Source organism: Cupressus sempervirens, chromosome 3, assembly GCF_028749045.1.
Source record: "Cupressus sempervirens isolate cs-2001-9-10 chromosome 3, ASM2874904v1, whole genome shotgun sequence".
Lineage (NCBI taxonomy): Eukaryota > Viridiplantae > Streptophyta > Pinopsida > Cupressales > Cupressaceae > Cupressus > Cupressus sempervirens.
Window position 1 is genome coordinate 674,331,574 of NC_143120.1, and position 27,732 is coordinate 674,359,305.

Genomic DNA, 27,732 nt, shown 5'->3' on the forward strand with positions numbered 1-27,732 from the left:
GGTGGTCAGACATGGGAGTCTTTAATTATAAATAAATTATAGTAGAAAATTCATATTTAATTATTTATTTGGAATAAAAATACCCAAAAATATATATCACATCCAGGCATGAGTCTGATTTGTATATCTATAATTATATTAAAAAATATTATCATTTGATTTTGATTAAGGTGGTCAGACATAGACCTACTTTTCATTTTTTCCCTATGATTTTTGTAGTACTACATTAAAATCCAAGATTTTGATCAACCAAATAATATTTTCTCTAGATAAAGCCTAGTAGTTTAGAAACTAGATTCAATTTCCTATATATTCTTTTTTTACAACTTTTTGATATAAAGTCCATAACTACTTTAAAATTATGTGTCAAGTTGACATAACCCTGATTTGTTGATTTTTCACTGCCACTTAAAGCCATAGTTTGGTCAACCATGATCATGCACATACTCGCCTTTTAAAAGATATTGTACAATACACTCTCCTATCTTTAAATTAAAACTTTGATAGGATAATAAATGTAAACTAATCTTTAAAAAAATGATTTGACTTATATTCCCATTACTCTGAATGGCTCTATTTAAAGTTATTACCATTTACCAATCAATATCTTATTTTACATGACATTATTTTCATTTACTATCATCCAAATTTGAAGGATTTATTAGATTCAACAAGCTATGTCAATTATTGGCTATATTCTTTTCATTAATGAAGGCTTTCACAATTTGTGGAAAGGCCTTTCATCCTCAAGTTTTTCTTAAATGTTTTATATTTTTTAATTTCTTCATCATTTAATGGGAAAGAGACCTAAGGACACTTATATTGTAATTGAATGGGTCAAAATAGGTCATAGAGTACCCTATGACCCTTTTTCACCCATTCAATCAAATTATCTATGTCATCAGAGGTCTTAGGGTCCCCAAGCACACACAATTTGATTGAAGGGGCAAATGGGTCATAGTGTCCCTTATGACCCCTTTTGACCCATTTGATCAAATTATCTATGTTATTAGGGCTTGTAGGACCCCTTAGCACACATAGTTTGATTGAATAGGTCAAAAGAGGTCATAAGGGACCCTGTGACCCATTTAATCAAATTATCTATGTCGTTAGCACTCCTAGGACCCCTAAGCACACATAATGTGAGTGACTCGAGCATAGGGTATGCTATAACTTATTTTGACCCATTTGATCAAATTATATATGTCATTATGGGTCCTGATGTATATAATTTGATCGAATGGGTCAATAGGAGTTATAGGGTACCCTATGACCCCTTTTGACCTATTCAATAAAAGTGTTTATGTTATTAGGGGTCCTAGGACCTCTTAGAACATATAGTTCAATTGAATGGGTCAATACGAGTCATAGGGTACTCTATGATCCATGTTGACCCAATCGATCACATTCTCTATGTTGTTATAGGTGTGATCAAATGGGTCAAAAGGGGGCATTGGGTACCTTGTGACTCCTTTTGACCCATTTAATCTAATTGTCTATGTCATTAGGGATCCTAGACCCCCCTAAACACACATAATTATATCCACTGGATCAAAAGAGGTCATAGAATACCCTTGACCCCTTCTGATTTGGTAAAATTATCTATCATTTGGGGTCATAGGACCCATTAGCACACATAACTTGATTGAATGGGTCAAAAGGGGCTTATAGGGTACCTTAGCACACATAATTATCTATTGTTACAAATCTTTGAGCCATTCAGTCAAATTATTTATGTCCTTAGGGGTCCTAGGACCCCTTAGCACACATAATTTGATCAAATGGGTCATTGAACATTGTTACCAATCTTTAAGATAACTCTCTAATCATGACTTTGAAGAAGTGAGTACCCCTATCAAACATATGCATCTCTTTATGCTCAACTAAATTATTTTTTCCTTTGATCCATACAAACTACAAACAACTCATATTTATTTTCGAACACCAATTTAATTTTTCTTACCTTACAGTCAGCAAAAAAATTAGTCACAATAACCAACAAACCTGAATGATGGTAAGAGAGTTGATTTAGATGCAATATAATAATCAATGCTACTGTGTTTCCTGAAATATAACACATGCTAAAGTGACAATTTTATGTCATATTGATTGTTGTATTTCTGAATAGGGCATTATTCCAAACTAGTATTGAGTAGGGCATTTATATACTATATTAAGTATATAATAGTAACTATATTATAAGTTTAGATATATATATATATATATATATATATATATATATAATTCTAACTTTATATATTATATAATACTATATAATATAATAACTTTATATTTATAATATAATAACTTTATGTATCAAGTACTCGATATGTATAGGGTACTTAATTTATTTTATGGTGAACTTTTACCAAAATATTCATTGGGTCCCCAAACCTAAGAATAACAAGTTTTAGAATAATTTTTATGGGTCTTAAGAAAGTGACCAACAAAAGAAAAGGTTTAGGGACCATATCTTCAATAGGTGATTAAATTAGTTGATTAAGTTTCCTAGAATTGTTGTCACATAGGGATAAACAATAATTGAAAACCTACATGCAATAGGAAGCTGAAAAATGAAGAAATCAAAGCATATAATTGAGATTAATATAATCATCCTGGGAAGTGGATCATGCCTCCTCAATATAACTAGTGAGAGAATGAGCACCTTTCAACACTGCTTCAATCATAATAAGCATCATTTTATTCATCCAAAAATATTACAAGTTTTGGACATGTAGTTTTGCTATTAAAAAATTCCTAGATATTCCAGTTTACATACATAAAATGTGCTCTCATTGTTGTTACATTTGATCATATATATAGAGGTCATGTGCACATTAACAATAAAAATTAAATATAAAATAGTTAAACTATTTTGACCCATTGCCAATAAATTGAGGCTTGAACGAATTGTTGAATACATAGGTTAAAAACAATTTTGTTATAACTACATATAAAAATAAGAAATGGGCATATTATGGAAAATTTCTCACAATAATTTAGTAACATAGTAACATATTCTGACCACAAGGTTTTTACTATCACAAGTTTTTGGGCAAGTCATATGTACCACAAGCTCTCCTCACTTAAGAATGTGTAAAATTCACACATAGAAATCATCATAGAAAATGGTGAGGTGAGGATAGACAACAAAATATAAGATAGTGAGTCGGTAGAGTTTGGAAGCTAACATAATTTTTACATTGTTCATGTGGAAATAAGTTGCTAGCCACAAAGTAATATATAATAGTACCTAATAAAAAAGTGACAAGGATGTGTTCTCCATGACAAGAATATTTGCACCCTTAAAGCTAGAATATTTGTACAATATGAAATCATAGAGAAATGGTCTATACAAACGGATGTGAAGACATATTGAAACATATAATATATGTAAAATAGGACATATTGGCTTTCATCATTCCCCCCAAACTTGTTTAAATAGTAGTTGTGATAGAATCTTCATACCTGATTTGAGATGCCTTAGATTTATTTGTAATGATGAACCTATTATTTTCCATTTAGTCTTTTGTTTCTTATTTCTTATGATCCTCCTTGACATGTGAGAGACAACTTTCCTAGTGTTGATTGTACATTTTAGAAGAATTCCACAAGTGTCATCATTACTATATCATGTATTCTCCTTGTGGTGATTGGAAATTTATAAATTATTAGGATTCAATGATATGGCATTTATCTGACTTGACATATTTGCGTCTCACATGTGACAACTAGTTTAATTCATTTCAATAACACCTCTATGTGTTGGTGTCATCTTTTGTTAATTATGTGGAGGCAATTTTAAATAACTGTAATAAAAGATCCATCTTGAGCAACTCGCATCCTCATCCATTCTTTTTCTTCTCATCCTTATCATCTCTTAACATGGTTAGTGTTTATGTCTTTTGTCCATGACCAAAAGTTTCTTGGGTTACTGTGTATTAAGAGATGCTTGGGAGTTATCTTTCTATGTGCATGTGTATTTGAAGCTACCTATCTTTGTTTGGGGTAATCAATAAATAAAAATAGTCCTTAAGTTTAGTCTTACAACATTGATCCATTCTCAAAGACATGTGAGAATAGTTTAACTTGTGATTCTATTGAATGTGTTTGAGTAAGACTATGGTATTAGAGCAGATGAGATTAAAACACATTACAACATGACATTTTCAAGGTAGACTATGTGATCTTTTTTTTTGGAGATTAATACAACTAAAGAGAGGATATTCTACAATGAACATACCTACAAATAAATGCTTGACAACCTCAAAAAATCAAACCCAATTATACAACTTACAACATATAATCTCTAGGAGTCTGTAGATCCAACTCTGACAAACCAATCTAAAGCACTTCAATGAATAAAACTTTCAAAATCTCCAGTAATTGTACAAAAAAACTTCTATATTTGGGATAATATGATGTGTACATATGCACAAGGGTAAACACGAGCAAACAGACCCAAAAACTTTATAAAATTTGATTTATAAAAAGTGCAGTTGGAATTGGTTTTCCATTTCCATCTTTGTAGAAAGAAGAATCATATGTTCATTTTGGGCAAACATTAGAATTTGGAAAAAAAAAAAATTGTGAATTTGGATATTTTGACATTTGTATTTCCTAATTTCAACAGCCCAATGGGCTCTAAATGAATTGCCAGTATCATTTGGAGCTTAGATTGCAAATGCCATTAAAGACCAAATACACAATCACCTTGAAAGAACCAGAACACCACTTTGAAGAGCAACTCCATTTGATTAACATTGGTACAATTGCACAAAGTCTCATCTGTGGAACCTGCTGGATTACCTTACCTTTTTTATTGAAAGATGAACAAGGATACCACTATCTTTCTAGGCTAATGGTTGTGATAAAAAAGAGTTCTCCCTCTACTAAGGTCTTGAAGAACATCTAACAATAGATATAGACGTATTTGCTTTCATAGTAATGGGCACTTCTCTAATTGTCACCTACTCCCTACAGAACTGGGAAATGATATTTCTAAAATAGATTCCTAACACTATTTAGATTCTATAGTGTAAAATACTGCTAGAAAGTCCAAACATTCTAGTGGGAGTCTTGCTCTACATAAGCCTACCAACTTAATTATAGAACTAAAATTTTCAATGTATACAAAACATAAATATTAGTTACATAATTAAAGTATATATAAAACTCACATACAAGAAAGTACTCATTTATAAAATTAAAACATCTAGGTATATTTTAAATTTTAAACTTCTATATAAACTTCTATATAATTATCCTTCACTATGTAATTAGAGCTCATATTCGAACAAGGTCAAGTGAGCCAATTGATCTATTTATCTATGTTATAGACCTCTATAATTGAGGGTAATATTTATGAAGTGATACTAAATGATGTGTCATTTTTAATATAAGGGTTTCAAATGGTAATGTATAATTTAATAATTTAGTAAGTTATTATGTTTGAATAAAATTAAATGAAAGTAATTTTTTAATGATACTAGATGGTGTATGAAACTTAAGATTGGAAACAATATGGAACATCTAGTAGACTTAACCAATAAATCCAAACTTAATTTCTAAATGTCCATGAAGAGTCCTTCCTCTCCAAAAGAATGTCATCCAACATGTTTATAGAAACAAACCCACAACCTCATGGCCAATGGCTACCTCACAACTTATATTCACCCCATCCAATGTTAAATAGTTTTAAATAAGTTATATTTTCATTGTAAATTGGTGCATTTTAGTGGTACCGCACCTCAACCTCATGCACTGCACCTCAACCTCGTGCTCGAAAGAAAGCCAAATTTAAGATCCATACAAAAACAAAGACAACTTATCTACCAGTACAAACTATTTTCCCACAACCTAAGAGGTATCCTTCAACCTAGTTAAACGTCAGTAGCCCCTATCACATTTGAAAAATAGTCATTTGATCGTTCCTACATATTTTGGTATTTCCTCATCCATTCCTCCTGGACATTTATTTCATGAACGGATTTTTCTTATATTCAACCTCTTTTTTAGACCGTTACTTTCTTCGAATGATCTTTACAGCCCTTTGTCAGTGGGATTAAGACGTTGACATGGAAATGGAGTAGAGGCTTGATCTGGGAATGACTGTAGCTTCAGATATTTCTGGAGTCTTGGACAGAATAAACAAGCAGACCAATGATCATCGATGATATAAATCCGTTCAATCGTCTTGCTTATTTATTATGTACGGATGCCGTGTCCACAAGTTTCTCAAATTTGGCTTTTTCTTCCCTTCCTCTCTTGTGGAAACCACTTCCATTTCCCACCAGCTTACATAAAACCGATTGAAAAATCGTATGATCACAAGTTATTGGCAGCATCACAGATATGGAGTAGTTACCCGTCACAAAGTTTAAACAAAAAAACAAGAGGAAAAGTCAAGCATGTGTAAAATGAACGAGACACAAAAAATTGTGTATTGTGACCTTTTATACAATATACAGAGCACGAGCAAACAATGGCGCAGAAAATTAGAGTTATTCTCAAAATATGTGTACTAGTCTATTTTATTTGCCTACAAACACATGAATGCCTCGAAATAGAGAAGGATGCTCTGTTGAAATTAAGAGATAACGTGAAAGATCTGAATGGCCTCTTGGAGTCTTGGAACGGCTCTTCTAATTGCTACCAATGGACAGCCCTCCACTGCTACTCTCACTCAGGACAAGTGGATTCTCTTGATTTCAGAGGTTTCAACCTTTCTCTTCACTCCATGAGTGAGAACTTCAAGCTCTTCACATTGAGCCAACTGGAATACCTGGATTTGAGCATGAATTCCTTCCATGGAGTTGAGATGCCTACTGTAATACCTTAAAATTGGCTCATTGCCATCTCAACCAATTCTGGTCTATTTCTGATCAATCTTAAAGTCCTATTCTAATAGGCAATTCTCATTCTGCTATTCGCTACTTGACTTAATTGTCAGATGCAGAAAACCTAAATCTACATTCATCATGCTTATTATTTAATTCCTATAGTATTTACTCATATTAGTCACATTAAACCTATTGATTAATATTTAATTTAATTATTAAGTATTTATACTTTAATTAAATTAAATTATATCCTAAGGCTAATGTACTATGGAATTAAATTTATTTAATTTAATAAATACACCTATTTTAATTAATTAAATATAATTATTTAATTAAATGAGAAAGGTATTTCTAATTAATTAAAAAAAAATATTTAATTAAATGGAGTACTTACTTCTAAATAATTAAACAAAGTTATTTAATTAAATGGGAAGCCATTCCTAATTAATTAAATGAAGTTATTTAATTAAACAAAAGTGTCTCTAATTAATTAAAGATTATTTAATTAAATAGAAAAAGTAATTATGAGAGCATATGTCATTTTATTAAATTAAATATTTCAACAAAATCTCTCTTCAGTTCAAAAAGGAAAATTTCCAGTTCACTATTGATCAAAAATGAGTTAAATGAGTTAACTCCTTTTTCTACTCAAATTAAAATAGTTAACTCCTTATTTTACTCAAATTAAGTTTGTTAACTCCCTTTAATTTGAGAATCTCCCTTTATGACTGAACCTCATCTTCAATCCTGATCGTTGATCTGAATCGATCTCAACCATTGATGGATTTTAGGAAAGTCTATTTAAGAGACCCTCATCTACTCATTTTAGGAGGATGAATTTGGAGAATTTGCATCGAATCGCTGCTGAAATTCATGCTCATATTTACTTACATTTCTTGCATACATTCTCATTCTTAGTTTAATCTCATTTTAGTTTAATCATGCATATGCTTAATCTAGTTTGCTTTATTTGTTCTTAAATTACATTGCATCTTTCATTTTAGATTAATCTACATACTCGTTCTTAGCTTAATTTCATTGTCAAATCCTTCGTTCTTAGAGGGTCTGGTTGCCTGCACCTTGATTCTGAAGATATTAACAAGCAAAATCCCTTTAGATAGAAGGCAACAGGTCACTTTGCAGGGCAAATTTCGGATAAACAATCCAATGTTCATTCCGAGATGAATCTGCATGCAATGACTGTGTTGAAGTGTGTGTGTTAGCATAGGCTACATTTTTACATAGACATTTCTGGCGCCCACCGTGGGGCTCGAAAATCAATTTTTCTGGCCTCTTTCTGTATTTTTTTAATTCTTTTTTTTCTCTTTGTCTGTACTGTCCGGTACAGATTTGAAATCTTCGCGCGAAACTGTTCATTTTTGCGCAAGGATCTAGAATCTTCGCGTGAAGATTCTTTCCGCATCGCACTAGAAAGTTCTTTGGCACACGAAACTTTGCGCAAGACCTGTTTCTTTGTGCGAGCAGAATTTTATTTCGCACAGGCCGTAAAACTTCTTCGTGCGGACTACCAAGAATTTTGCGTGAAACTCTGCTGACAGAGGCATTCTTTTTGCATTAATTTGCGTATTTTTTGATTTTTCTGCTGACTGTTCGCAGTTTCTAGTGTTTCTGTGTTTTCTGATTTTTTTGAACAGCATAGCAGTGGTTTGTGGGACAATGGGAAAAACGTGCTAAAGTTGCCAGAAATAGGTAAAAATCTACTAAGCGCGTTGCAAGGATCACTAGGTAATCTTCCTCAGCTAATAACACTTCATTTGGATCTAAAACAAACATCTTTCGTGTTGAGCTTGTGTGTTTCCTTTTGTATTTTCATTTTACAACACATGCATAAATTGATACTAGGGTGTGATCTCTGTTAGTATTCATTTAGCAGGCTTAGTCTTTAGTGATAGATCTGATTAGCTATCTTAGGTTATTTGACTCGCTAATCCGTCGACCCCTCATTCCACTCTGTGGTTGCAAGATCGGCACCACGTTAAATAGGGGAGGGTTCTACAGGACATAAGCGTTAAAGGCTCCACAAGGCAACCCTTTTGTGCTTTCTAGAACTCACTAATTTTTGAGTTGTGGACTCGTTTTGGCTTGTGTGAGGGGTTAAATGCTCCACATCTTTGGACTCACCTCACATTAGTTAAAGCATTAAGTGTATCACCTTGTGCTTTTTGATTACTTTTAGATAGATTTGTTTTTAGGAATTAACATCTGTAGACACATAGTAATTAAGCCCCCATCAACACTATTCATGGATCTTGAGGGAGTGGGTTCCTAGTGAAACTCCTCTCTAAGACGGATTCCTTATGGGTGGGGAGGATACTTTGAGCATCTTGTAGATAGATGAATTTTCTACTTGTTGATTAAGGCATCCTTTCTCTGAAGAGGTTGATAGATCACAAGAAGATGATATCATAGATCTTTAAGAGATAATCTTAGTTTAGCATGCCGAATTAATCTATTTGTTTTGATTGGGCTAAAGGTGAAAAGGTGTCAAAACCTTGAATCTGGAAGCTAAGTCCCCTTGTGGTACACTATTGTGAGTCAGTCACCTTTAGAGAGGGTTAACCGTAGCAGACAATCCCTCTATAGGGAAAATTGCGTTGACCGAACCTCAAGCGGTAATAGCCATTTTCTCCATGGTAGTGACAACCACTATATAAATGTCCTTGTGGAAGAAATCTCCACAGGTGTGGTTCATTGTGGGTTGTCAGATCTCCCTAGCAGCTCTTGAAGATTAATTTCTCAGACTGTGTCAAAACCTCGGTGCACCGAGATTGGAGGTCACCCCTGTGAGTCATAAAAGTTGCAGAGTCAAACCATTACTAAATACCTTAGAGAAGCCAACTTTTATTTTCTAGGAATGTGTGCAATGATTGCAAAACTCTTTGAAAATGTACACAAATAGCTCTCTTAGGGATTAGCACAAACTAAGTCACTTGATTGTTCATGCGCAAGGTTGCTTTTTCTCTTGCTCATTATTTTCAGACGTGCTTGAAATCACTTGCTTGCTGTTCTACGTGCTTGTTTATCTGCCTGGTTATTGGAACGTCAAATTTTTTTTCAAAATTAGTCGTTGTTGTGAAATTGTTCTGTCCTTTCGCGCGAAATCATTTTGTTCTTGTGTGAAATCATTTGGCTCTCGCACGAAGCCATTTTGTCCTCGCGCGAAATTAAAATTTTGTTGCGCATCTTTGCGCGATCCAAAAAACATTCTCGCACAAAATTAAAAATTGTTACTGACCTAAGCGTGAGACAGAAACATCTTCGCGCGGCCCATAAAACCTTTTCATGCAGCCTGTAAAGGTTTTTCACGCGAGACTTTGTATCAACATTTACAATTTGGGTCTATTCTAGCTAATCTGCGGCCTGCACATTGTCCTTTTTTGCATCCATTTATCGCTCTTTGTTTGCAAACAGTCCTAAAACAGCGACACTTCGCTTAACTAAAAACTTATGTCTTATACCTTGACTAGTCTCGTCTCATACATAATCTTGGTCCTCATCTTAATGCTTGTCATACTTTGTGCCGCAGTGGTCATAATCTCTAGCTATTCTAGCCTTTAAATCAGACCATTTGTGCCTTACTAAACAACATTCTTGCTACTATCTTGTCCTTTTTGAGACTCAATCTTAGTATAGTCCTTGTCTAGGTTCTAGCTTCTTGTCCTTGCCTATGCCTGTCACAACCAGAAGCGGCAACGTGTTTTATCCTGATAACAATAGACGTGGTCGTGCTAGGGGTTGTAATCGTGCAGAGGTAGCTTACCTTTCGCTACGCAATCTATATCTAGTTTGGCTAGTGAGGCATCTTTACGATCTTCCTCACCTGCAAGGTCATCTCAAGTTCAACGAACATTTTCCAATTTGCAACAAATTAGGAATCATTTTTACCAAAAGGATACTGAGACAGGTAGGAGTCCTGCATCCTCAAACACAATGTATGATCCTTTCTCTACGGACCCTTTTGAAACACAACATACGGAAATTGAACAAGTTCCTATAATGACTAATTGTGAACCTGAATGGGGTAGTCATAGTTGATATCAAGAACAACCTAGGGATGACAAGGAGAAAGAGAAAGAAGATGACACTGATGAAGAACAAGAAGAGGTGGAAATCCTTCCTGAACACATAGCAAGATGTTAAAGAGACAAAAACTTTCAGAAGGTTATGGGAATCCTACTCAACGAAGAGAAAGAAAAGTACTTTCTCAAACTCGCCCAAGAGGGAGCTAAACTACCCACACATTTCAATGTGGAGACCATTATCACATGTGAAGAAAAAATTGAGACCACTAAACTCCAAAAACAACTGAAAATTATGCAAGACCAATTGGCTCAGATGATGCATGAGAAAGAGAAACCCAAAAAGACATACACATTGGACGCTCTTTGTTCATTTCCATTTGACAAAAGTATAAACATGCCACCTTTTCCAAGAGGCGTAGAACTACCCAAATATGACAAGTACTTTGGTAGTACTAATCCCCAAGATCACTTGTGGCAATTTGGTACTTTGTCTATGGAGTTTATACATAATCAAACGTACCTCATGCGTTTATTCCCTAGAAGCTTAGGTGGTCAAGCTTTGGAGTGGTTCTCACATTTACCTCCTGGTATCAAGACGTTTGATGAAATTGCTAATTCATTTGTTCAGAAATATTCTCATAACATTCAACATCCTGTAAATATCTGAGATCTATGCAACCTTAAACAGAAGGTTGGTGAGCCTTTTCTCACTTTCCTTCAACGGTGGAGACAACTTTATACTAAGTACTCCGGTAAAATCCCAAAAACGGAGAAGCTCGACATTTTCACTAATAACCTCTTACCTAATTTTGGGTATAGAGTCCAACTACAAGGTCCACGTACCTTCGAAGACATGATTACACAGGCTATCCGTATCGAAGAATTTATGGTTAAGAAAGGTGAGCTCACTCTTCAGAGAGACTCAAAACAAGGTTCCATTTCCAACAGTGATAAAACCAAACATGTCAACAAGAACCGAGAAATTGTACATGATGGGGTTGTTGATAATGTGACACCAAAACTTGCTAAAGCAGCATTTAATCTTACAGACTACTTCAAAGCGGCCAAAAGTGCTGAGAAGCCTCCTCCTGACAATAAGGCATCTGGGAACAAAACAAGAAACTCATGGGCAGCACGACCCAAGCGAGAGTATACGCCTTTAGGAGAACCTTTGGATGTGGTTTACAAAACATTGCTACAACATAAGCTTATCTCACCAATGGATAACCCTCGTCCCTATGATCCACAACCACGTCCACCATGGTGGAATGAGACCTCATTCTGTGAGTATCACCAAAACAAGGGACACAAAACCAGCAACTGTATAAACTTACGTCATAAAGTCCAAGACATGATTGATGCTGGTGAACTTGTGGTAGATGGAGATAACAAAAACTCGGACCACAAGGCGTTCAAAGAGCCTTTCCTAGCTTATGAAAAAGGAGATACTTCAAAACTAGAACCCTACAATAAGGTCAACTATATGTATTCCAATGATGACAATGTCATTCACATGGTTGAACCTATAGATTCTAAATACTGCAACGTTATTACCATAAAGGGAAAGAAAGATAATGATAAACCGAAGACACCATTTGTCTTGAGAGGCCCTACTTCCAATAACATGGATAATGTGTCTTCACAGCATTGTGCTAACGCTATTACTCGCTCTCATGCAAAATTGGTTCTCAAAGGCCCTACACCTCCTACTTCAAATCTTGAACAACACAAGGACGAAGCCCTTGCTGGTCCATCCAGTAAAGGTGCAAAACACATGACGAACTTGACTGCAACTAGTTATAGTGTTCTAGATTAATTGAAATGAACCAATGCTCACATTTCCATATTTGAGCTACTTAAAATCTCACCTGCTCATAGGAAAATTCTGGACAAAGCCCTCACTGAGGCAAATGTTCCTCAAGATCTTGATCTTGAGCGATTTCAATCCATGGTAGGTCACTTGACCTCACCTCATCTTATGACCTTCTCTGAGGAGGATGAAAACTCACTGAATCACCCACACAATCAGCCTCTACACATTGAGGCTATGATCCACCAGACACGTGTTCGTCGGGTACTCATTGACAATGACACTGGCCTAAACATTGTTTCTGTTGCTCTGCTTAGACAATTGGATTATTCTGAGGACTCTGTTGATCCTCGACGAAAGATCACTATTAAAGTGTACGATGAAGTAGAACGAAAGTCACTAGGTCTTGTGACTTTACCAATTCGCGTCAGTCTTGTTGAAAGGGATGTCACCTGTTAGGTGCTTGACGTTCCCTTAGCCTACAACATTCTGTTGGGACGACCATGGATACATGAGATGCGCACTGTGCCATCCACATACCACCAATGCATTAAATTTCCATTTCATGGCTCCAAAGTTACTATTCTTGCCACTACTAGCTACACTTGCAATATGCTCAAAGCTGCTGATTCTTTTGTCCCTGCTAACCGTGAGTCTACTGATTTTCACAACAATAAGCTGAAACAAATTGAGAACAAATTGAGAAGTCATTTCAATTGAAAGAAACTGGTATGGGAGAGTACCACATGGAACAAGTGTTGTCATTAACATCTATTCCAGAGTCCCCTCGACATTTTGGGAGACCTTTAGTAGCAAAGAAACCATTCGTGTTGACACCTCAGACCAAGTTTAATGGCTCTTTTGTTAAAGCTACAGTTCCCTTTGAAGATGAAAGTGAAAACAAAGCCATTGTTGCATGGTTTTACAAAGAAGAGTCTCTAGTAGACCTAACAGAACAAGCTCGAGATATCACTCCTAAAAAGTATGGACCTGGTCTTAAGCTTATGAAGCATTTTGGCTACAAGGGAACCGGCCATATTGGGTGCAATAATAATGGTTTAATAGATCCTATCAAAGCAACAGCTCAAAGCAATAGTGACACAACTAGCCTAGGGTTCAAGAAGGTCCCTTTCCATTTGGGATCCAATAAATTCATACCCGTACCTAAGAATTCATCTGAAAATGAGTCACAATCTGGGTTAGGTACTCGAGAGGAAGAATCTGATGATGAGGATTCTTACCCTCATCCTATTCCTTATGATCTTGCTAAATTCTTTGCTGAGCTAGATGACTTTGTGCCACGTGTTAGCACTGTGGATGATACTAGTGATTCTTCTGAGGACAATGCTGAGCAACTCAAATATCATCTAGAAAAGGGAGAATCTAGTCAGTCATGCCATATTGAGTATTTGTGTAAGAATCCAGAGGCTGAAGGAGAGTATGTCCCTATCACTGTTGGGGAGTTCTATAGTCTCTCACCATGTAGCACCGATTCTCATGAATATGAATTTGACAATCTTTCAGAAGCGACTACTGATAAAGACATTGACCAAGTGCATGTCTATGAAAATCAAATCAAAGTGATTAAAACGTCTAGGGATAGGTCATAGGGGTCTGATCCAACTAGTGTCCTAGAGTCATCAATTACTAATGTTCGTACTCTGAGACATTTGAATACACCTGTGGGTGACGTCGCCGTAGGTCTCGAATTGCTGGTCCACGCATTTAATAACTATACTGTGAACGCAATTGAACCAGCCACTACTCTCTCACTCGCACATCTCGAGCTTATAGACTGGACCCCCAATGCATCTAATGAAGTCCCCATGTTCCAGAATGACTATACTCTTTCCTGTTACCTAAACGCTATCAAACCTGTAATGTCTTCCACCAATGAGCAGAGCGTCAACATGATTGAGGCCGACATCAAATATCTCAATCACAAGATTAAAAAGAAAAAATGCAAGAGGTCTGATGGTGAAAACCACATTGTGGCAGTGTCGGATCCAAAAAAAAGTAAAAACAAAAGACGTATCCAAGGGTGAAAACCTCTCTGAGGCACCCATGGATGAGATATTTGATGTCCTTCCCAGTCACTTTCAGGAGAGATCATCAGTGTTAATAGAGCCAACACAGCCAATTAACCTGGGCACAGAAGAACATCCTCATGTGATACATCTGGCGCAATCATTGTCACTTGAAGAGAAGGAACAATTCATTGCCTTTTTCAAGGGAAAGAAAATAAATTTTGTCTGGACATATTCTGACATGCCAGGATTGGATCCTGATCTTATTATGCATCACTTGTCCATAACACCAGGCATAAAACCAGTTAAATAGAAGCTTCGGAAAATGCATCCTAATGTTGCATTACTAGTCAAAGCCAAATTGGAGAAACTTCTGAAGGTTGGTTTCATTCGTGCAATTGATTATGCTGAATAGATATCCAATATTGTCCCTGTGTCCAAGCACGATAAGTCTATCAGAGTTTGTACAGATTTTCGTGATCTTAACTTGGCATGTCCTAAAGATGACTTTTTGCTCCCTAATATTGATATGATTATGGACATGACGGCTGGCTATGAGATGCACTCACTTATGGATGGTTTTTCTGGATACAATCAGATAAAAATTGCACCAGAAGATCAACAGAAAATAGTTGTCACATGTGCATGGGGAACCTTTTGTTGGAATGTGATGCCATTTGGTTTAAAGAATGTTGGAGCTACATATCAGCAGGCTATTACTACAATTTTTCATGACATGATGCATAGAACTATGGAGGACTATGTTGATGATACTCTGGTCAAAAGCACTAAACGCTATACTCATTTGCACGATTTGGGACCAATCCTAGATTGTATGGAAAAGTTTAGTCTTCGGCTCAATCCTAAGAAGTGCGCATTTGGTGTCACATCAGGAAAACTATTAGGATATATTGTTTCTGCAAAGGGAATTGAAGTAGATCTAGAAAAAGTACAAGCAATAATGGACATGCCTCCACCTCAAAACATCAGTCAGATGAGAGGACTACAGGGAAGGCTTTAATCTATTCGTAGGTTTATTTCACAATTGGCAGATAAATCACAACCTTTCACAAAGACCTTACATAAGGGTGTGAAATTCAAATGGAGCGAGGATTGTGAGCAAAGCTTAACACAGATTAAACATATCTTGTCAATCCACCAATCCTGATGCCTCCTATGCATGGGAAGCCTTTGCTTTTATAAATTTTAGCCACTGAAACATCTTTGGGAATCCTGTTGGCTCAGGAAGACAATGACAAAAAAGAAAGAGCTATTTATTACTTGAGCCGAACATTGGTCTCTTATGAGAAAAATTACAGTATTACTGAGAAAGCTTGCTTGGCAGTGGTCTTTGCTTTCCAAAAGTTGAGACACTACATGCTTGCCCACACTACATGGCTTGTGGCTAAAATAGATCCATTAAAGTACTTGCTCAATAAGGTAGCTCTCATAGGAAGATTGGCTAAATGGGTCATGATACTAAGTGAGTTTGACATCCAATATGTTGAATGCAAAGCTATAAAGGGACAGGCAATTGCAGACCAGTTGGTTGAGGCACCCATACAGAGTCTTCTACCAATAAACATTGATTTTTTAGATGAGTCAATTCTAACACTCACTCACCATACATGGGTTATGTTCTTCGATGGATCCTTCACACAACAAGGATCAGGTGCTGGATTACTTTTCATCACACCATAGAAATACTCATTGCCCAAAGCATACAAGATTATGTTTCCTTGTACAAATAACATTGCTGAATATGAAGCTTTGATCAATGGTATGAAAATTGCAGTTGAATGGAGAGTAGATCAGTTGGATATTTTCGGTGACTCTTAGCTTGTCATCAACCAAGTAAATGATGTGTATCAAACAAAGGATGAAAAACTCATTCCTTACAAATGCATGGTTGATGACTTGACAAAATATTTTGCACACATCACCTTCCAACAAGTTCCATGCGGAGATAATAAAGTGGCTAACGCCATGGCCACTCTGGCCTCCCTTCTACAAATGCGAGAAAATGATCTACGACACGAGTTCTTGGTGGAAGCGTTACACTACCCAGCCTATGACACACCTGATTCCAAGATGATCTATTCTATTATAGGACAAGAATCATCCCGCTACCATCACATCTATTCCTACCTTCCTAATCAAACAATTCCAGAAGGTCTGACCTGGAATGAGAAACATTACCTAATCTGTAACACTTCACATTATGTCATTATTGATGACGATCTGTATAGGAGAGGTCTCGACGGAACACTCCTTAGGTGTTTAGAACTCGACGAGTCCAAACACGCACTAATTGACGTTCACAAAGGCATTTGTGGATCTCATTCCAATGGCCTAACACTAGCTCGCAAACTCCTTTGTGTTGGTTACTACTGGCCTAAAATGGAGCAAGAAGCTATTAAATATGCTAAGTCCTGCAAACAGTGTCAGCTACACGAGAATCTCATTCACACTCTAGCTACAGAGTTGATTCCCTCTACTACAACATGGCCATTTCAACAATGGGCCTTTGACTTGGTGGGACAAATTCACCCAACCTCTTCTAATGGACATAAGTTCATTATCACCGCTACAGATTATTTCACGAAATGGGTAGAGGCAGTCCCTCTCACAATTTCTAATGGCAAAACTGTAGTGCTTTTTATCACAAACTACATCATTTGTAGATATGGTATACCATCCTCAATCATTACTGATAATGGAGGATAGTTCAAAAATAAAGACCTTAAGGAACTATGCAAGAAATTCAAGATCGCACAACATTGGTCTTCCATTTATTACCCCCAGGGTAATGGCCAAGTTGAGGCATCCAATAAAGCGATCCTCAAAATTCTTCATCGCACAGTCAGTAAATTAGGGAGAGATTGGCATCTCCAGATCAATCCAGCCGTGTGGGCATATAGAACAAGCATTAGAACTCCAACGGGCATGACTCCTTTTGTGTTGGTATATGGGGCAGATGTTGTGCTTCCGATAGAGGTCGAGATTCCTACCTTGAGAATCTCTATGAAATGTCGTATCACTGATGATGACTATAGGATAGCCTGACTTCAAGAGCTTGTGTTGCTGGATGAACGACGACAAGTGGCCTGTGATCATCTACGAGCATATCAACAAAGAATGGCATGAAGCTATAATAGGAGAATTAGGCCACGTGACTTCTAGCTGGGTGATCTCATCCTGAGAGAGAATCCTAAGAATCAACAATAACGAATGCAAAAGGGAAAGTTTGAACCAAACTGGCTAGGTCCTTACATCATTACTGCAGTATATGGATCTAGTGCCTATCAACTTTCCACAACCAAAAGAGAAGTGCTTAAAGAGCCTATGAACACTCTCCACCTAAAGCGGTTTTACAGTTGATTCAATCTTAGCAAGCTCTCTGTACATATCTAAATGTCCTAAAAAAAATCCTAAAAATCAAAAAAAGTCCTGAAAAAATTGTTACCCTGGTGAAAACCTAGCAATAGGTGCCTTCATAACACCAAAAAAAGTAAAAATGAAAAAATGAAAAAAATACAAAAAAATTGAAAAATAAGAAAAGTGCCATTGGTGAGAACCTGGAAACAGGCATCATGGTAGCAAAAAAAGGAAAACTTGCCAAGAAGGTGAAAACTTGGTAAACAGGTGCCTCTTGTTCCCAATGCTCCATCTTGCAGCGCATCTTCTGGTTATTCTATACTGTCACTTTCATGCTTTTGTTTTTCCTGCTTTCAGCTCATGAATCCATGGATTGAGTCTTGTTTCAGCTCGGGGGCATTCCCCTCTAGTGTCACTCATCTCAAGATTCTCCTCATAGAACCTCCTTCGTGACAGTCACTAGTCGTTCTAACTGCATCTGCCTACTGTCGCTAGTGTCACTCTTTTCGAGATTCTCCTCATAGAATCTCTTTCGCAACGGTCACTAGTTGTTATAGCTATGTTTGCCTACCGTTGCTTGGGTCATGTCTCAAGATTCCTTTATGGAAGATCTCTTTTGCGTCAGTCACCAGTCGTCCTGGCTATGTCTGTCTACTATCGCTTAGTCCTTCATAGGTTCTTCATCATGAAGATTCCTATTTGACCTCAGTCACTAGTCATTCTGACTGTGTCTGCCTACTGTTGTCACCCTACTAAAGAGATTTCTTTCTTATATGTTCTGGACATTGACACTTGACATCAATCTCGAAAACATTGAACTCAAAAAAATAATGATATACTTGTTTGGATATGCTGAGCATTTTCTTTGTTTGCTTTCTTTTGCTTTATCATATCTCCTCGAGCAACTCGATGATGTCATCTTCCACTAGAGAAGTAATGACTGGGGGCATGATCTTTTTCTTTGCTTTCTGTTTGCAGTTTACTTCTATAAGTTGATCTATTCCTGTAAGAGGGGTGTCCACTATAAGAGCCTCCATCTTGTATTGGATGGCCATGTGTACCTCGACTCCTTTTATATAGATACGTCAATGACATTGGTTCTTCTTCTTGTTTGTTGGAGTGAACTCTTCATGCTACAGTAAATATTGATACTCGTCCTGCTAAGTGAAAGTACGGGTCACTGCGAGTATATCTAGCACACTTCTATCTCAGGTTACGAACACAAGGGTCATTGCAGACAGAATGAATACTAAATACTTAGCATAAGAGGGATCTTCTGTGTGTTTAGTGTGCCTGTTATGCAAGCAACATTTGGGTCATCCTATCGTTTATGCTCTGATGCTTATGTTAACTTGCTACATTAAAAGGGACAAATGTTCTGGTCATTCTGGCTTCTTGTGCCTCGAATGCTTACATTTAATCCCAACATCCCAATAACATATGTTATATTCATATTTTCATGATTGCAATGTCAGTGGAAATTGTATAACATATGAGCTTTATTTTATATCCAATGATGATAAATCATCGAGGCTTGGTAACTAGACCTAGGGTTGCATTTAACATAGTCTTGCATACTTCATTTGCATTAGCACGCGATTCGATGGTAATCCTGTTCATACTCCACATGCATCAGATTCCTCCACGGCTGCACAAGCGTTTGCTTCATCGATTCTTGCTCCTCAATGGAATACCTGTGACTATCAAAAAAAAACACACAACACTATGTCAGATGTCAGTTCATACATATGCTTTCTATCTAAATACAACATACATCTCATATACATCAAAACAAAACAAAAAATACAATGACATGTACATAGAAATACTCGGCTCAAAATCTTGTATATATATATATATATATATATATATATATATATATATCAAAGAATGGGTCAGTACAAAAATGGGCGCTACTCGAGCGCAATCGATCAAAAAATGATACATGTGGTGCTAGCACACCAATCGATACATAGCCAGGGCTCAAAATCAAAAATCAAGCACAGAGCGCCAAACTCTATCCCGAACTCTCGCCTCTAGGAGGAGCAGGAACAGTAGGTGGCAGAGGCGATGGTGGCATATCTGGCCTGACAGGAGGTCGTGCACCTCTGGACTCTCATGCATACTGCAAAAATTGCTGCACCTGCAATGTCTCATCTGGCACGGCGTTGGTATATGCAGCATAATAATATGCAGCCTGAGCAGACTGGAAGCGGATCTCATCCTGTGCCAGCTCCAGCCTACGCTCTGCAGTCTCTGCGCACTCTCTCTGACGGTCTGTCTCTCACTGTTGCTCTACCAGCTGTGCATCCTTGACTACCAATGCAATCTGCAACTCTCCCAACTGTCGGGAGGCCGCAAGAACCCGCTCTCGATATCGCCATACCGCATCCTATACCCCACTTGCTGGCTGATCCAGCATATCCTCATCAACCATCTCTGGTGGAGGTACCTGTGGCTATGGGGGCACCTGTTGCTGTGGGACCTCTTGCTAAGGGACCTGCTCCTCTATCCTCTGCCTCCTCCACCGACTATGTCCTGCCCCACTACCCCCAGCACCTGGGTTTGATCCCATCTGACGTGGAGGAATAGGTATCTGCTATACCCGGTGCTGGACTTGTGGTGGCACCTATGGCTTTGCTTGCTACTGTTGAGGCACCTGTCCCTACCCCTGTACCTGCCCTGCCATCCCTAGTGGATCTGTGAAGCATGGGAATGGATGGCTCATCAAAAATGCCTAATATGCAAGTGTCATCCCTGCATTTACTACCTCTGGTAGGTAGTCCCACTGAACAGCAGCCAAATTGCGGATTTCTATCATCGATCATCTTGGATCCATCCGTGGTGGCCATCCCCGAACAATATCCCTCTGCACCCTGGCATAGGCACAATACTCAACTGAAATGTCCTGTGGTCGGCCGTACTGCCGCCACACTCATGAGATCATGAATCTCTCTATAACCAATGTCGTCCTGCCAGCCAGCGGTCGAGAACTAAACATCCAGGGTAACTCTCTCGGGGCATCATCCTAGTCCTCTGTCTCTCTCCAGGGTCGCCATATAACAGACACCAGGTCATCAAGATGAGTTCGCCAGTGCTCAGTCTTACCCAGGTGGGCCTGGGTAATATGCCCTCGATATCTGCAGATGTAGGGCTCCATGGGCTCCCAAGAATCCTCAAAAATTGGCCTACATATAAGGAGATGCTCCCAGAACCAGATCTATAGAACATAAACACCCGCTACCATGGTCTTCTTCTCATGGAAGATGACCTCATGCATCTCATGAAAAAGATGGGCCAACATGCACTGACCCCACCCAAAGATCTCGAGTGCCTCAACCATCCTACAGAGCATGACACCCCATCCACACTCCAATCCATGCTATCCCTTGTCAGGACATAGGAAGAAGCTCAAGAAAATACCCAGCACAGATGCCAACCTCTGTGTGGGTCCATAAGTATGCATCAGCTCATCCCAGCTGATGGCTCTACCTCTCGGTAGCTCTCTCCCGAATACAATGGGAAGTGCCTTTGTCCCTAATCGAGGCACTGTATCATAGATGACTCGGGCACCGTGAAATGGGATCCTCAGTATCCTCCATATATCCTCTGGGGTAATCGTCATCTCACCCATTGGTAAATGGAATATGTTCGTCTCCAAATGGAAATGCGCTACCAATGCAGTGAGAAGGCCATGATTCACCATCATGGCTAGAATCTGGCATAGTGAAGACAAACCCAATCGGGCAATGTGTGCCCGATCTGCGTCATCCAAACTCCGCAATAACTCTCCATACGGCAGATAATGAGATCTGAATGACACATCTCCAAAAACCTCCTGCACGCACAACAAAAAAAAATGACAAACAAATGCTCAGTATCAAGTCGAAATGACGCATCAAAATGAAATAAAATGTAATTTCTAAATGCGAAAATCACAAAACTGGCACAAAATTTTGTGCGAGATTCGTGAAATCTCGCGCAAAGACATATAGTTTCGCGCGAAATAGTTCTTTATTCGCGCGAAGAATCTATCCTTCACGCAAAAAAAGATCTCCTCGCACGAAGATAGATCTTCTCGCACGAGAAAAGAGGTTCTCATGCAAAACACGAATTGCCTCACGCGAAGAATCTCCACTTTCGCGCGAAACCAAAATTACCCCGCGCTAAGATCCTTTGGCCTCGCGCGAAGAAACAGCGCATCCTGTTTCTTCGCGCAAAGAAAGAATATCTTCACGCGAGAAGAGATCGATCTCGCGCGAAGCAAGATTTCAAAAAACATGCATAAATGAACTCGAAATGCGTGAAAACAAAAGTACGAAGATGGGAAATCGATGACTCACCAGTGGTCCATAGTCTGTTGGCTAGCTGTGTCGTCTAGAGCGCTCAAATCAATGATATCTCATGTTCACTGCCATGTCTCTATCAGAGCTCAAAATCACTACAAGACAAAAGCAAAAATGAATTGAAAATGACCCTTCAAGCCCTTATATAGGTGTTGACCAAATTTTTCAAAGTGCTCGGATTTGCGCAAAAATCGCACCCCTGGCTAATTGGACCATTCTGGATCCATTTTCGAGATCAAATTCAAAATCTGACACACCTAAGAGCCTTAAAAATGCATTTTAAAATTTTGGGGACCAACGTGATCGAACGCTTGTGCAGCCCAAATCTTTCTGATACTTTATGATTCTTGGAATCCTTTCAACTTTACATTCTCCATATTTTCAAAACTCATTTTGAAAATTGTCAAACTTAAGTCAACTATGGCTGAATCTGGTCAACTTTTGGTCAAACTTGGTTTTTGCAACTTCGCAATCATTTCAAATCAACCCTGAATTTTTTTTAGATCATTCTGATCTCTTCTAGCTTCTACTGAATCTCAAATTTTTTCTATATCTCATGATGTACTGCTTCAATCATATTTCTGGTGTGTCATCTTTTGATTTCGCTCCCGAGGGGGTAAGATGATTACATCATTAAATACTTATTGCTTGGGGCATCTAGTTCCCATCTTATGTCCTAGTCACTTGGGGCATCTCATCACTTGCGGGTTTTTGTTCCCTTCCATCTGGCATCTCTGCCATCTATCTTATCTTTTCATCAACTGATCAACCTTATAACAACTCTTCTCAGAGTTTGATAGACAGGTATTGGGACAATCTAAACCCCTTCTCCTGAGGATCAAGCCTTGTTCTGAGGATGATTCTACGACTCATGATTGAACCTTGTTATCTTTCTTTTATCAATTTTGGGTATCTAGGTGTTCTATCTGGATCCTTGAAGGTTAAGCTTCGTTTTGGAGATAGTTTTCTAAATGCTTTCAATCTCAGGTATCTAGGTGTTCTATCTAGATCTTTGAAGATTACGCTCTATTCTGGAGATAATCTTCTAAATGCTATTATTCTCGGGTATCTAGGTGTTCTATCTGGATCCTTGAAGATTACGCTCTATTCTGGAGATAATCTTCTAAATGCTATCAATTTCAGGTATCTAGACATTTTGTCTGGATCCTTAAAGATTACGCTTCGTTCTGGAGGTAGCCTTTTAAATGCTATCACTATTAGGTATCTAAGTGTTCTACTCGGATCCCTTAGGATTAAGCTCTGTCCTAGAGATGGTCCTTAAAAAGCTTATCAATTGGTCTTCATATCATCACCTTCGAAACCAATCTCATCTTTGCATCATGCTTTCTGATTTTCTTTGAATTGAACGTGTTGCTTGCACATTCATTCAAAGAGGGGCAAAATGTAATACCCCAAAATTGGCTCATTGCCATCTCAACCAATTCTGGTCTATTTCTGATCAATCTTAAAGTCCTATTCTAATAGGCAATTCTCATTCTGCTATTCGCTACTTGACTTAATTGTCAGATGCAGAAAACCTAAATCTACATTCATCATGCTTATTATTTAATTCCTATAGTATTTACTCATATTAGTCACATTAAACCTATTGATTAATATTTAATTTAATTATTAAGTATTTATACTTTAATTAAATTAAATTATATCTTAAGGCTAATGTACTATGGAATTAAATTTATTTAATTTAATAAATACACCTATTTTAATTAATTAAATGTAATTATTTAATTAAATGAGAAAGATATATCTAATTAATTAAAAGAAATTATTTAATTAAATGGAGTACTTACTTCTAAATAATTAAACAAAGTTATTTAATTAAATGGGAAGCCATTCCTAATTAATTAAATGAAGTTATTTAATTAAACAAAAGTGTCTCTAATTAATTAAAGATTATTTAATTAAATAGAAAAAGTAATTATGAGAGCATATCTCATTTTATTAAATTAAATATCTCAACAAAATCTCTCTTCAGTTCAAAAAGGGAAATTTCCAGTTCACTATTGATCAAAAATGAATTAAATCAGTTAACTCCTTTTTCTACTCAAATTAAAACAGTTAACTCCTTATTTTACTCAAATTAAGTCTGTTAACTCCCTTTAATTTGGGAATCTCCCTTTATGACTGAACCTCATCTTCAATCTTGGTCGTTGATCTAAATCGATCTCAACCGTTGATGGATTCTAGGAAAGTCTATTTAAGAGACCCTCATCTCCTCATTTTAGGAAGATGAATTTGGAGAATTTGCATCAAATCGCCATTGAAATTCATGCTCATATTTACTTACATTTCTTGCATACATTCTCATTCTTAGTTTAATCTCATTTTAGTTTAATCATGCATATGCTTAATCTAGTTTGCTTTATTTGTTCTTAGATTACATTGCATCTTTCATTTTAGATTAATCTACATACTCGTTCTTAGCTTAATTTCATTGTCAAATCCTTCGTTCTTATAGGGTCTGGTTGCTTGCACCTTGATTCTGAGGATATTAATAGGCAAAATCCCTTTAGATAGAAGGCAACAGGTCGCTTTGCAGGACAAATTTTGGATGAACAATCCAATGTTCATTCCGAGATGAATCCGCATGCAATGACCGTGTTGAAGTGTGTGTGTGTTAGCATAGGCCGCATTTTCACATATACACCTACAAACATGTCCTTGTTGATAGACCTCACTTATCTCAACCTCTCGAACACAGGCTTCTCTGGATTCCTGCCTACACAAATGGGAAAGATTTCAAAGCTGCTTTACTTGGATTTTTCTGATCTAGAGAATCTGAAAATCCCCTGTTTGAAATGGCTTAGGAATTTTACTCAACTGGAGTATATTTCACTCCGTGGGGTCAATCTCAGCGGCCTTCCTATGACAGAATTGGGTGAGTCGATTGGCGATCTTAAGAGGATTCAACATTTGGAGATGAGTAATTGTAGTCTGGTAGGTCAAATTCCTCCTCTTCTCAGAAATCTGACTTCCCTTGCATATCTGCATATGGAGAACAATTCACTTTCTTCTGAAATACCCAATTGGTTATTCACCATAAACAGCTTGGTTTCACTCAATTTGAGGATGAATCTCCTGAATGGGACTCTGCCAGCCCGAATTGCAGCTTTAAGCCTCACTCACATGGACCTCTCAGTGAATCAGTTATCAGGTACAATCCCATCTTTCATTGGGAATCTAAGCTTCTTGACATATCTAGATTTGGGTGTCAATAAACTCTATGGAACAATTCCCTCATCCTTGAGCTATCTCTCTTCACTCAATTTCCTCCGCCTTTGTGATAATGGACTGCAAGGCACCATTCCCCAGTGGTTGTCCAAATTGTCATCCTTGACATATCTTGATCTTAGTGTAAATAAATTGAATGGTAGTGTTCCATACTCATTAGGTCAATTGTCCTCCCTTGAAACCCTTTCAATATGGGGCAATCAGTTGGAGGGAATAGTGACAGAATCTCTGCTTCAAAACCTAACCAAATTGCAGTACCTTTGGTTAACTGATAGTGGATCGACTCTCAACATAAGCAGAGATTGGATTCCTTCTTTTAATCCGTTAATGCTATTTCTTAGAGGGTGTAACATGGGTGGGAGCATTCCAAAATGGTTGTCCTACCAGACCAGACTTGAGCATTTAGATCTTTCCAGTAACAGTCTGGTGGGAAGCATACCCTCATTGTTATGGACTAAATTGCATAATCTAAAGACCCTGAACCTCTCAGGCAATCATCTCCATGGTCCTCTTCCCTCTTTTGCCCTTCACCATCAATTGACTGTTCTTGAATTGTCCAAGAACAATTTTGAAGGAAACATTGCAGATTATATTGGTACAAATCTTCCCCCTTCTCTGGAGTTTTTGTCGCTGTCTAACAACAAATTCAGAGGTGCCATTCCTTCATCAATCTCTTTGTTGCAGAGGTTAGAAAATCTGGATCTGTCAAATAATAAGCTCAGCCATGCTCTGCCCTCAACCCTGGGAAATTGCACCTCTCTGGAAGTGGTGACATTGTATAGCAATGAACTGGAGGGAGAAATACCAGATGAAGTGGTTGATCTACAACAGCTCAAGTCATTAGATCTGAGAGGTAATAGATTTTCAGGGGAATTTCCATCAGGGCTTCTCAACTGTAAGCTACTAGAGTTCCTGGACCTCAGCAAGAACAACTTCACTGGGGAATTGCCCAATTGGATTGCAAACTTAAAAAATCTGCGAGTTGTTGTTCTGAGATCGAATAATCTATTGGGTATGATTCCTTCAGATATATTTCATTTACCCATTCTTCAGATCATCGGCCTCGCCTCTAATGGCTTCTCAGGTGTCATCCCCCCTGAAATCACAGAATTACTCGCCATGGCTACTGCTCAAAACAATGGCGAAAGGTATGGAAGGTACTTTATTGCTTATGAAATGTATTATCAGAAAGGGGTTAACATTACCAACAAGGGAAACGAGCTGGACTACTCTTCGATTCCTGCGGCTTTTACTGTTATTGACCTCTCTGCAAACAATCTCAGAGGAGAAATTCCAGGGGAAATTGGGAAGCTGAAAGGACTGATTAGTCTACACTTGAGTCACAATCATTTAAGTGGGAGCGTTCCAGATAGCTTGGGAGACATCCACAGTTTAGAATCTTTGGATTTGTCGGGCAATCAGTTGAATGGGCCGATTCCTGTTTCGATCCAGGGTCTCGATTTTCTGGGATATTTGAATTTGTCAAATAATAATCTGTCACGAAGGATTCCTCAACAACGCCACTTTGACACATTTGGAGCATCGTCGTTTTTGGGTAACCAGAATTTGTGTGGATTTCCACTGAATAAGACTTGTTCTTCACCAACATCATTTCCTCCCGCTTCACAAGAAAAAGAAGATGAAGAGACTTCGTTGTGGAAAAGCAGAGAGTTGAAGATGGGAACAGGGGTCGGATTTGTGGTGGCGTTTTGTGGAGTTGGTTTGGCATTGTGGTGTCGAGTGGCTAAATACTGGGAATAGCATCAAAGATCTTTATAGAAATTAATGTACAATTGTTAATTCTTATTAAGTCGGAGGCTTCCCCAGAGAGTATTGGTAAAAATGCCTGCTGGAATTGTAGATATGTGTAGCATGTAATCCTCTTTGGCCAGTAAAAATGCAGATATGTAATCCACGTTGGTCCAAATGAAAGGCCAAATGAAGCATTTGTGCTTCCTAAGAAATCTGCAACAAACACATTGAAGATATTATGATAGGTACGACCATGACAGACCACAATTCCCAGCGTTAAGC

The 27,732-nt window shown here is 37.6% G+C and overlaps 1 protein-coding gene across 1 annotated transcript; it reads left to right on the forward strand.

The window, feature by feature from the left end:
- The first annotated feature begins 6,484 nt into the window (after positions 1-6,484).
- Positions 6,485-27,510, forward strand: LOC149568526 (uncharacterized). Its single transcript, XM_089817571.1, has 2 exons — positions 6,485-6,823; positions 25,114-27,510. Exons 1-2 carry the CDS (start codon positions 6,485-6,487, stop codon positions 27,457-27,459), a joined length of 2,685 nt encoding a protein of 894 aa, XP_089673697.1. The 3' UTR covers positions 27,460-27,510.
- The last annotated feature ends 222 nt before the right edge of the window (positions 27,511-27,732 follow it).